The sequence below is a fragment of the Micropterus salmoides genome, unplaced genomic scaffold, assembly GCF_014851395.1.
Source record: "Micropterus salmoides isolate LMB-PRFRI ecotype aquatic unplaced genomic scaffold, ASM1485139v1 Ms_hic_scaffold_8, whole genome shotgun sequence".
In the NCBI taxonomy this organism is placed as follows: Eukaryota; Metazoa; Chordata; class Actinopteri; order Centrarchiformes; family Centrarchidae; genus Micropterus; species Micropterus salmoides.
The window spans coordinates 22,606,492-22,619,576 of NW_024044570.1; the positions used below are offsets into that span (position 1 = coordinate 22,606,492).

The 13,085-nt window shown below is 40.3% G+C and overlaps 1 protein-coding gene across 1 annotated transcript in view; it reads left to right on the forward strand.

Moving 5' to 3' along the window:
* Positions 1–403: 403 nt before the first annotated feature.
* Positions 404–13,085, forward strand: part of itpr2 (inositol 1,4,5-trisphosphate receptor, type 2) — a 56,446-nt gene continuing 43,764 nt past the window's right edge. The window contains exons 1-11 of the mRNA XM_038705548.1: positions 404–805; positions 5,435–5,505; positions 5,800–5,918; positions 6,014–6,100; positions 7,265–7,423; positions 8,270–8,368; positions 8,653–8,736; positions 8,876–9,022; positions 9,849–9,944; positions 10,260–10,304; positions 12,090–12,241. Coding sequence (XP_038561476.1) covers positions 714–805; positions 5,435–5,505; positions 5,800–5,918; positions 6,014–6,100; positions 7,265–7,423; positions 8,270–8,368; positions 8,653–8,736; positions 8,876–9,022; positions 9,849–9,944; positions 10,260–10,304; positions 12,090–12,241 — 1,151 coding nt within the window. The 5' untranslated portion in view covers positions 404–713. The remainder of the gene's footprint in view (positions 806–5,434; positions 5,506–5,799; positions 5,919–6,013; positions 6,101–7,264; positions 7,424–8,269; positions 8,369–8,652; positions 8,737–8,875; positions 9,023–9,848; positions 9,945–10,259; positions 10,305–12,089; positions 12,242–13,085) is intronic.

A 13,085-nucleotide genomic window follows, 5' to 3' on the forward strand; every position in this document is an offset into this window, starting at 1 on the left:
ATTACTTCTTGGTGATATGTTGCTAAAATTATCATTAAAATGTATTATTCCATCCTGCTTTCTTTCACAATAACAGCCTTCACTGCAGGTCATTTTTCAAATTTTATTTCAGCAGTTTATATTTCAAAATGTCTACTGAGAAAAGAAGCAGGCTGCAATAACATCTTGTCATGCAACATTCCAACAGAAACAAGTATGTTGCAGTCTATTAAGCATGTGATACATTCTCAGCTCCCAAAATATCTATATATGTTAGAAATGTAGGCTTACAATATCCCCTACAGCTATAGATATATTGCGATGTATCTATTCTAAAAGTTATTGTTGACTGACTTGCACTTTTCAGAAGGCCTCTCTGAATAAAAACAAACATGTCATTGAACGGAATTAGCTCACAGCCCTGACAGCAGCAGTCTCCTCCCACTGAAGTGGATGCGAAGAAGACCTCGGTCTGGTTTGTCTGACATACAGGAAGAAGTTGAATAAGTGTAAAAACACAGCGCTCTCTCAAAAAATAATCGCCACCAGTTTTTACACTTTTTCCTCCGTCGACTTGCTGAAATGTAGAGCTGGAAGAATGAAGGTGAAACCGAGGACTGCTGCTTAACTGGAGGTGCTGCAACGTGTGGATCACTTCACCAGAAGAGAAGTAGCCTACCATTCGTTTTTAAATGGGAAACCTGGACAGATCTTAACACGTTTACTCAGTGAAAATGTCAGAGCACAGATCCAGTTTTCTTCACATTGGAGACATTGTGTCTCTTTACGCAGAAGGCTCGGTGAATGGCTTCATCAGTACTTTGGGGTATGTTCCTCCTGTTTGCCTCTTACTTTCTACTCACTGGGGAGTCCATATGGATTAAACCTCATATCTTATTACTTTCAATTTACATCTGACACCACATCCCCGCCCTTCGTCTACGTTCACCGTGAACTAAGAGTAAACTTAAAATGTGCGACTTGTGGCCGAGGCCTGTCAGCGCGCAAAATGCCGCTTCTCAGGAAATTATTCACGTTTACGCAAATGTAACAGGAATGCAAAGCAGCGTGTAACCCTGGTATAAGAGCGGGAGTAGTTACAAGCAGATGTTTTTGCTAGGGCTCCCAAAGTTGGGTCCCGGAAGGCGACATGAGGCGGTGTCAGGGGGGCCCTCATAGTATCACTATCCTTCATTTGAAGTTAGGATAAGGGGTTAAAATCGATTTTCATGCTGCTCACTCACTCCTCCTCAAATGCTGCATGAAATTCCCCATTTATGTAGATCAACAATCAAAATATTTAGAGACATTTAGACCTATACAGATATTTGGGGTTTGTTGGACCATAATGAACAATTCTCCTCTAATAATCCTGATTTGGGAAACCAAAGTAACCAAAGAAGTGGAGCTAAAAAGAAGTTTCCAGCCAGATTCAGTCACTAGGTCCAGACCTCTCCAATGGGTCACAAGATAAATCCTAATGGGACAGGAAAGAAGATTTAATCAATGTTTCTATGAAATGTGTCACTTTTTTCAGCTTGTGATGAGGGTTTGCAAGTAGATTTTATTATAAGGGGTCACAATCGTAAAGAGTTTGGGGAACACACAAGTGTGACATGAGTCAGTCTGTTCTCTGACTTCATATTTAAAGCCGTGTGTAGGTGCGATGGAAACTTCTGTTCACCATGTCTTTCTCCACATGACATTGCAAAAAGTTTGTTTGGCTGCAGTTCCTCCTGAGCTGAACGCTTCAGTGCGAGGTGAAATGCTTCGGTGGTTCCGGGTGCACTCTGGCCTCTGAGCCTATAGAGCAAGCGTGGAGGCATCGACTGGCCCTGAGGAATGAGTCTGCCCCACCCACCTCCTCTGCCTTTTCCTCACCCTGTGTTTCTCACACTCACACTTTCCCTTTTCTCCCTTAAATTCCTCTTGCAAACAGTAACTTCACAACAGCTGTCATATTCTGCCGTTAAAGCCTCAAGATCAATATAAAACATGTTAGAAGCTTGACTTACAACCTGCTTATACGCAACAATATGCCCTGCCTCACTATCTGCAGGAGTGTACACAGCCAACCTACGTTATTTTAACTGTAAAGGCCCCTGCAAATGCAAATGCAGCAGCGGCAGCACACTGGGGCTGTAAATTTCAAAATGCAAAAGTGCACAGCGGCGATTTTTCACAGCTCCTGTTGTTGTGAGGCAAAGCAGTGAAACTCTTATCAGTGATTCAGTAACTCATTTAGTTTGAAAGCTGAATTTTTTCCTGTGCCAGAGCTCGCCAAGGCTCAGAGAGAGCAACAGTATTAAAAGTAAAGACCCCGCAGGAACCTCCCTGAGCCACAACCCTTGTCAGCACAATGCAACCTCAGCTACACAAGGCTGCCCATGTTTGCTTAGGATAACATTAAATCTGCAAGTTCACACGCCTCACATTGCAAACACTCAAAAGCCAAATCCCCTTTGTGTTTCTAATAAGGTCATATGGCTGATCCAGATTCATGAGTGACCATGACCTCTTGGATCTCGTGCTGTCCCACCGTTTTTAATCATCACAAAAGTTAATTTTGGAGATCCAGGATATTTTTTATAAGATAAGAGATACATTAAGAGACAAATATAGAATAACTCAAACTGTATCATTTATAGAAGTGCTTAGTCTATGATTATTTTAACTTGCACAGTGAAATAATGACAGGGTACAGTTAATGAGGAAGTGTATGACTCAATTAGATTACTGGGCTGCATCATCAGCAGGTTGAAACATGCAACAACAGACACTCATTGTAAAAACCTTTCACACGTGTACTTTTCTTACTGATGAGTACTTCTACAGGTTTCTTTCATTTTTTCCTTTATAAAAAACGTAACAGAAGAAACATATCAGATCTACTGCTATACATTTATTTCTGTGTTGTTTTCTCAGTCCACTCAGCACAAGCAATGGAGCTAAAATTAGCTTGTCTGTGTCCAGACTGGTAGATTTATCACTGGTTCATGTTTAACTCGGTTACGGAGCAAACTCTCGTGGTGAGTATAAGGCTCCGTCAAAACCTCTCTGTTTAAACTAAAGCCCAGCTCTGTGCAGACTTAATGTTACTTTTGAGCTTGAGGGGCTTTTCCAGCCTTCCTGTTCATTTAGCACTTCACTCTCCTTTTTGTTGGGCTCTATTGTTTATCATTTAGATGTAACTCTGATACAGAGTCAGAGGAAATAATACAGAGCCTGTGGATTGACACTGATCAAGTGCTGTGGCATAAATAGGAAATGGCTCAGCTCACTTCAGCAGGGCTGCCTGCTTTGTATGAATTGGAGGAATTGTGCGTTGCATTATGTTTCTCCTCAGTGGACGGGGTGAATGGATGTGCTTGTGCTCCTCGGCCTTTGGTGCAAATAGGACGAAGGGAATGGGATGATACGGAGTCTTTGATATAGAAATTCATAGCTGGTGTCATAGAATATATTTCAGCAGGTTGAAATTACAACATCGCTCTGGTATAAAGCCATCTGTGACTGTAAAACTGCAAACAACCTACAAACACGTATGTCCTAAACAACACACATGGACACTCCCTCAAACACTGTGACCACTGTGACCCTTGCCCTCAGAGAACTGGTTTCCACACAGGAATTCAACCTGGTTCACGACTAAACTGCACTTTTCATATTTGCTTTCTCAGATGTGGTCTGGTTGGGTTGATTTTGATTTAATAAACCAATTTCCTGAAGGCGGATTCAAGTTAATCCAGGACGAAATGAAGTCTTAAAGCTGGGTTTGAGAAACTATCAAGAGAAGTCTAGATTTTGAAAAAAAAACACCCCCACACTTTAGGCCTCCCTCGCAAGCCACTCCCCAAAACACATTTTCATGTACAGTGAGAGCAGGGTCAGAGTGCACACAAGTAGACAGGCAGGTAGGCCAGCCCATCATTTCATTTAGATTGAATTAAATGATTGGGTGTGCTTATTACAGTCCTTCAACAGCCACAGATACTGGATTTTTTTTCATGTTTGTGTCAGAGCATTTGATTTATTGATTGTTGTTGGGATGCAAAGATAATTTCCACAAACTATAACAAAAATGCTTCTGAAAATAATTGCCTACACAAGCTTTAAATAAAACTTTCACGGCAGGTGTAACCAGCTAACCAGCTAAACAAGGATTTACAGGAGCAACCAATTCCTTTTGATCAAACTCATGTTCTGTACTTTTCTTACACTTTCAAAGCAGATGCAGAAAGCATGATTTCACTGCTGTAGCCCAGACCTGCATTTGAGTCACAACAAAGAAAGCCTGTTTTAGGTATTCTGCTCGTAAACCTGCTCTGTTTTCCGTCTCCATTGTTTTTGTTGCCTGCTTCTACTCTCCAATTCCATTAAATAATGGGCTCCGTGCCATTTCAGCTTTTATGAGCACCGTCACCCTCAGTCTTCTTGTTTTTTAGGAAACCATTTTTAAACTACGGTCAAATATTCAAGATAAAGATCCACTCCTGGTTTAATTTACCCCCTGGGAAAATGTTCAGTGACAAGACAAACTTCATGCCATCAGATATTACTAATCTTTACCGGTTCCACTGATAGATGTGACAGATTAATACATGCTTTTTAAAATGGTCTTTTTTGGAACATTAACCCACGCCAGTTAGCTTTTGTGAACCAGGGCATTTACTCTAGCTTCATAACTGAATGTCAGTCAAAGGTGTGCATCGTTCCTCACCTCTCGTTGAAGCATCTCTAGAGTGTAAAATAGTCAGTACAAAATGCTTGAATGTGTGAAACAAGGCAGTTATTTACTGGATGACTCCCTCTCAATGCCCTCTAATCAACCCTGCACAGAAACCACATGGTTTCCTCTGGAGGCAGCAGCCCACTGCAGCCTATGCACACTCTAGTAACCTACAGTTGACTTTACAGCGAAACTCTGTCTTCAATGACCAATGCAGTGTTCACACTCAAAGCTTCATTTTACATTTTACACACACCACGTCTGTTTTTGTTATGTATAATGTGAAATGTGTAATGTGAAAGCCACAGAAACTTGGATGTCATTTGACCATGGTTTATCTATCTAGATACAAACCACAAGACTGAGCAGATCTCCCCCTGCTGGGCTGGAAAGCGGAGATCAAAGCGGCGTTAAATTAGATGAGCTCCATCCAGAAATGTTCAGAGCATCTGTTCAGATACTGCGAGAACTCTAAGGAAATGTAAATGATGGTGAACAGAGCCGTCACTCTTTCTTTGCATTTGACTGTGATAACACAGTTACAGTTTGTACCATGCAAATCTTTATTTTTAAGGCGATTGATTTACTGACCAGGAAAGTTTAAGTCACAGAACACTTGCTTATCAATTGCACTATATGTACATAAAAGTTCAAATGAGTTGCAACCTAATGTACTTAAGAAAAATGTTGATTGAATTGTTTTCATGTTGTTGCTCTTCTCTGCAGACTTGTCGATGACAGGTGTGTGGTCCAGCCTGATGCTGGAGACTTGGCCAACCCACCCAAAAAGTTCAGAGGTGTGTAGGAATATAGTCACACTGGTTCAATGTTACAAAAACTACACCGAAACACACACAAACTCCTTTTTTTTAAAAGAAGGCTGACCAGATAATTTGCGCACAGCATTGTGTGACACAAAGTTGTGGTTCTAGAGACATTCTGTTGCCTATACGTGACTCTACAAGCCTCTGGTGGGTAAATAACCATTCACCTAAAAATGCAGTTTCACCACATTAAGACTCTTGAGTGGCACTTAACCTGACTTGCAGAGAGTGACTCCCGTGTGCCTGAATGCTTATCCTCCTCTCCAGATTGCCTCTTCAAGGTGTGTCCCATGAACAGATACTCAGCCCAGAAGCAGTTCTGGAAGGCAAAACAAGGAAAACAAGGAAACAACAACACACAGGGAGACCTGTTTAAGAAGTTACAGGTAAAACTTCATTTTTTCCCTCACACAATCTGCATCTAGATCCTAACTTTCATTTGCATCCCAATGCTTTAGTAAATCTCTGTTTCATTACTCAGCATGCAGCAGAACTGGAACAGAAGCAGAACGAGTCGGAGAACAAGAAGCTGCTTGGAGAAGTTGTCAAATACAGTAGTGTCATCCAGGTACAGCCCATCTCCTCCGTAAACACCCGCTGCGTCAGATTGTCTTGAGTCCAGAGCCTTGTGTTTGTGTTACTGTCATCCGATCCTTTATACCTCAAGCAATTTGTTAAAAAGTCCACGGCGGTAGTGTTTGGTTTCACTTATAAACCCTTGTTTCAGGGGTTGAATTGAGAAAAGCAACTACACATTAACTGCTGTTGCAAAATGCGTTCAAGGCAGTCTCTGTTCTGTTGCTTCAGTAAACAGGCTGTGTCAGTAGGCAATTTGTGAGGGTTGACTTCAAACACTGAAATAATTTAGCCCTTGTGTGTTAAATGGAAACAGGAAATGTGTGGTACTACACACACTTCTTCAGATGTATTTAAGTTGAATAAAATAGTAAACCAACCTCTGACTCAAACAAGCAGTTACCTCAAAGCAATAACCAACCTCTACTTTATTCCCCAAAAGTGGATCTGCTAAGGTACCTATGTACATTAACCCAAGTACTGTACTGAAGTACAAATTTAACATGCTTAACTTATTAGTATTTTCTTTTCATGCCACATTCTACTTCTCCACTGCAATTCAGAGGGAAATGTTGTACTTTTGAATCCACTACAATTGACAGTTTTTAGCGATTGACAGAAAATGATTTTTCATGCAAAAACATTTTATTGTATCAGCTTCTCAAATGTGAGGATTTTCTGCTTTTCCTTTTAATGATTAAAATAATTTAAATTTATTTCTAATAGTTTTGAGGTTTGAACTATTGGTTGGGCTCAACAAGCATTATGAAGGTGTCACTGGTTAATTGTGTTGTGAATTTCTGAAATTTAACAAACCAACCAAGCTATTGATTGAATTTTTTTATTTTTATTAATTAAAATGTAGCCAACTACAACAGTAAAATACAACTGACATGTTATTGGATGAGTAATAATCATCTAATTATTTCATATTTAATAGTACAACAGTCACAGGGACCATTTTTCTGCATTGAGTACTTTCACTTTTGGTACATTTTCCTGATTATACTTGCATACCTACTTAAATAACATTTACGATGCAGGCCTTTACTCTTAATGGAGAATATTTACAGTGTGTTACTAGTACTTTAGGATCTGAATACTTTCTCGATCAATGCTCTTGGAGTATCTTAACACCCTGAATCTTCTTTCTCAGCTCCTGCACATCAAGAGTAATAAGTACCTGACGGTGAACAAGCGGCTCCCTGCTTTGCTTGAGAAGAACGCCATGCGCGTGTCTTTGGACCCGGCCGGGAATGAGGGCTCCTGGTTCTACATTCAACCCTTCTGGAAACTCCGCAGTGAAGGAGATAATGTAGGTTTCCCTCCACTTAGTGTCACACACATCTTTTTTATAGACCGGAAGTACCATTACAACAACTTTACATTTCTCTCTGTTACACGTACAGCAGAGGTTGTTTGGTGTGTGAGCCAACTTTTTCATCCTATACACTGACAGTTCATTGTTTGTCCTGTTCCAGTAACATTTCTGATTTTTGTCCTTCCCCTTTGGCTTTAGCATCCTATGGTTAAAGGTATTGCTCTTGATTGTGCATGGTGTTTGTGCTTTATCTGGTCAGACACAGAATATCATGTAAAAAGCATGGGTGCACTGCCCTTCCCATTGCATGTAGACTTTTAGGTTGAGCTTTCAAAGCATCCAGCCAGTTGTTACTTTCTATCTCCTGTCTGCCACTGATATTGCTTCACTGTATTTCAAATGTTTTTGTTTTTATTCCAACATGGGATTGGAATAAGTGTGACGAGCCACTTCTGAAGCCACAGTGTGCTCGCATGAGGCTGGTTAGAATCTATTATAACTTCGATTGGGTTAGAGAGCATGTATTATGCAAGTGTAGATACAATAACAGGTGGTGTACTTTTCAGTCCCCATATCTTTGTATGCTGCATTCTTGTCCACTCACTGTATGAATAAACTTGTTTTCTGTGAACAGCTCAACTATTCTCTTGTTTGAAGCTCGGCCTGTTGCTCAGCACATAGCACCTTTAAAAAAATAAAAAAATAAAATAATGGGATGATTGCAGACCTTAGTCAAATACCTTGCATGGACACACTCTTACTTTCTGTTTCTGAACACTGTTGGAAGTTTACCAACCTGTTTCTCCTGCTGCGATAAGACTGTTTCCATCTGGGTTCAAGGTGGTGGTTGGAGACAAGGTGGTGCTGATGCCAGTGAACGCAGGGCAGCCTCTTCATGCCAGTAACATCGAGCTGCTAGATAACCCTGGCTGCAAAGAGGTGGGACTAGTTCATTTATATCATTTCTGATAGTGCTGAAACATACAGCTGTTGCAATATAAAAGCTTACAACAATTTTTCTCCAAGAAAAACCTGTGGATTGTCTTCTGGCTGTAGTTTATCTATCTAGTTTTTAATGTAATTATATATCCAAAGAAGAAGAAAAACATGTAATCCTTTAACGGTTGTTGGATTTCAACTGGCGACATGTGACTTGTGTATGATTTAAAAAAAATCTTCATTCCATGTTGTGTTTGCCCCTTACTCTCTGCTTTATGCTGCAGGTCAATGCTGTAAACTGTAACACCAGCTGGAAGGTCACCTTGTTCATGAAGTTTAGCGACTACAGGGAAGATGTGCTAAAGGGGGTATGTTGCTTTATCGCTTTTAGATCTCTTTCCTCTGTGCATCTTTTTTAGCAGGACCGCATTTAGGTTGCATGTCTGGGGAGCAAACAGCATGCTGTTACCTTGCAGCAGTCTCATGTTAGTATGTGTCCACCGTCAGGGAGATGTGGTGAGGCTGTTTCACGCTGAGCAGGAGAAGTTTCTGACCTGTGACGAGTACAAGAAGCTGCAGCATGTCTTCCTTAGGACCACACTGCGGCAGTCTGCCACCTCCGCCACAAGCTCCAAGGCACTCTGGGAGATTGAGGTAAACACACACACACACACACAGGAATTAACAATATCTCTCATTGATCATTGATGCTACTTGATTAAAATCAGTGTTTCTAGAAAGAAGTTGCGTCCAGGTAACTTTTTGGCATGAGTGAAGAAAGTGAAACTGAAATCTATCTGTTATCCTTTAGTAACAACTAGCTTTACGTCAACAAACTAAAGACCCAGCTAATGCCAGTTGAAGCATATACACCAGTTGAAATCAACGTAGATCAAAATATGATGGATTGTATAATAAAACCCATAATTGCCCCTTTTATACATACTGTATAATGTCTGCCTGTCTGACACTTTTACTTCTGTGTAATCCACTCTCTGTTGTACTGTATGTTACTCTTTATCAGCTTCCACTAAATTGAAGTTCCTGTTGTCCCACTGCTGTTTGTGCCCGAATGTACTTATGTTATCATATCAGTTGCTGACATGTTGTTGTGTCGGTAGGGCAAACACAAATTCCTGTTGTACTTTGCACATAGGATGACTCTCATTCTGGTTAAACTGACTTTGGTGTACTAGGTGAATAACAGTCACCCTCTGACTGCTGTTAAACCAATCCTGTCCTACTCAGAGCTGATTTGTTTGCTGAACAAAAAACAGAAACAAAATGAACAGTGTTGTAACGTGCATACAGACATAAACTGAAAACAACAATGTTATAAGAGTCCCACAGCACTATATCAGGTAAGGAAAGACTGACACTAACCCACATACTTGCAGAGGACAAGAAAACATCGTTAACAGTGGACAAAAACTGATTTTTCTAGGTGTATAATGCTCCTCATTTTGTCTGTACGTGCCAGGTTGTGCACTATGACCCCTGCAGAAGTGGAGCCGGCCAGTGGAACAGTCTCTTCCGCTTCAAACACCTGGCGACTGGGAATTATCTCGCAGCTGAGGTGAGTTTTCACTCTTTTTGTGTTTTCATCCGTTTCATTGTGTTTAATAATAGTACTTTTAGAAATTAGCTTGCACTCATCATTTTGTCTGAGTCACTTTATTAAATCTACTTTTACAGTTTCTGAATAAACACTGTTGAAGGGGATTTTAGGTGATGTGCTGTAGGTGGCAGTATTCCCATTGATATGGCCAATATCGCCCATCTTTTGCTGTTGAATAGTTTTGATGGGATTTGGGTGATGGGGATGGTAATGACACAATTATCATCCAGACTTTCTAGACTTGAGTTCACTGACCGCTCAGTTTCTCTGCAGGTGAACCCTGAATTCAAAGAAAACACAGTGGAGCCTAAAGGAGAGGTGAGTCAGTCAAACAAGCACATTTAGCTGCAAAATCACATGCACCTAACCTGCTGCAACATCGGTTTTCACATGATTTATTACTTATATAATTATAAGTCTTTTAGATAGATATCTATAATTCAAGACCTCTGCAATGCCAATAAATTGTAATTTTACACCATATATGAGTCAGAACACACTTAACAGAAATAGAGAATGAGTTTGTGAGCAGTAGAGAATATTATGTGTTTGAATGGAAAGAACAATTATCTCAGCACTTATATGTTGTCTGTCCAACCTCAGGCCCTTCTCTCTCTCTCAGTCTCCTCATCCTTTGGTTATGCAATACCACCAGTTCTCTCAGTACTTGTACATGCACACACAAACTCTGAATCTATATCTAGACATTTCTTTCAGCTATTAGCCACCTTGCACATTTGTATTCTGGCAATGCACGGAATGCACATGCTGAATTTCAGACACACAGGGGGCTCCTTACATAACGTCTGGGTGTGGGGGTGCCCTGTGAGAGGGGATGGAGGGGAGGCAGACGTGCTGTCTGCTCTGCTCCACTCGCCTGTGCTAAGCTGGTGGGGTGAGTCACCAGCGGAGGGGGAGGGTGGAGGGGAGGAGGAGTGGGAGGATGGAGAAGCTGAGGCGTGGAGGCAGCTCTGGGGAGCTTCCCATTGACATGCAGAGAACAGTGGGAGAAATTAACCCTTGCCATTATCTGCTGCATTTGCACAGACTGTACCAGCCTACGTACCGCAGTGTCTAACACACCACACAGAGAAGTCATGGCTCTCTGGCTATGTTTCTGTGTAATTTGATACCTCATTAGTGTAAGAAACTGTGACAGTATAGTTTGGCTCACATCCATCTGTCCTCAATTATAGATTTTATCAACAGTTGGGCTCATTTGTCAGTGTTTACGTGAGCATGTATGGAAAGTTATGGCAGCTTGACACAAAACATGGCTATGCTCAACTATTTGGTTACATAAACTTACTAATACTTGAATGAGGCAGAGTTTTTTAGAATATAACAAGATGCATTTAATTTATGAAGACTCTGAAGTGTGTGAGTGTCTGTCATGTATAATGTCATCATAAAGTAACATACTAAACACTAGCTGGTTGCAGCTATAGAAATGTTTTTCTTAATCTTATTATTAGAAAATTAATAAAGCGGATATTGCTTTTTTTATACATCCACTCAAAAACCAAACATATTCAATTCACTATCACATATGAAAAAGAAAAGCAGATCAAACATTTTGATCCATTATCGAATGGATATTTGCTGATGAATTTTCTGTTTATATGTCTAATCATACCAATATTTCTTTATGGTTATTCAACAAAATAAGCAATTCAATGCATCTGTCATTCTCTGAAAGCTTTTTTTGTAAACCTAACAATTATTACAATCAACTAATGGAAAACCATTTACAGAATAATCAATAACCAAAGTAATAATTAGTTGTAGCCTGTACCTGCTCCATATAATTGACTGCGACAGTGTAAAGACACTCATGAGACCTGCTCTGCATGCATCTGTCATTTATAGACCAATATGGAGTGAGCATACACAGGGACATGAACTGTGTACTGTTTGTTTAAAGATTGTAAGGGCAGTAGTAGTAAAAACTGTGTGGATAGCATTGCTACATGTAGTAAAATGTGTGAATATTGACAAACGACTTAACTGCCTGTGCCATATAACCGCTGACACTAATGTCTTCTTCCTCTGTGCATGTTTGTGTGTCTGTGTGTATCCTCTTCGTGTGTGTGTGTGCTGCAGAATGAGACAGATATTGTGTTCTCCAAGAGGAAGCATCAAGCAGCAGAGAAGATTGCTTTCACTCTGGTTTCTGTTCCCCATGGGAATGACATTGCCTCTCTGTTTGAGCTAGATGCCACCACTCTGCAGCGGGCCGACTGTCTAGTGCCCAGGTCAGTCACCCACATGAGGGCAAGAGTAACAATAACAAGTTACATCGGCTGATATTGTATTTTAGAGTTCACAGCACGGAGCACAGTAGTTCTTGTTAAAATACCCCTGCCACTGGGTTGAGATACTGTCACTTATTTTGACACCAAACATTTGCTTTTGAGACTTTTCTTCAGTGTCATTTTTCTTGTTAGTAATACAACATGAAGTGACACTTGTAACAATTGAAACACCAGGCATTCATTTGGTGTAAAATATATTTATTTTTCATGCATTTTATAACAAGACTATGAGTCCACATCCATGGTAGCTTCTCTGTGAGACTGTAGCTAAATGCTAATGTCAGCATGCGCTGCGTTAGAATGCTGACATTCACACTAAACACAAAGAACAGCTAAAGCATATGGGAGAATTATGCATTTTGTAGGTATCTGGTCATAAACCAAAGTTTTGGACAAATAAATATTTTGGCCTGATAACGTACTACATGAAAAATCAGTTATTACAATTCATCCTTAGGGGGACATGAGTGTATGTGCCAAATTTCCTGGAAATCCAACCAATAGTTGTCATTATAAAAAAAAACAGAAATGTTAACCTCAATGTGGCGCTAGTGAAAAAGTCAGGGATTCACCAAAGTTAGTAGGTTTTTTCTGCTGGGGACCATGGGTGTCTGTCCAAAAGCTAATGGCAATCCATCCTATAGTTGCTCAGATATTTCAGTCTAGACCAAAGTCATGGACCAAACGACAGGTCAGCATTGTTATTACTTAAAGAAAATAATTTAAAAAAATAATATTTCAAGACTGGATTTACAGATTTATCAAGATGGAAATGTTTCACCTC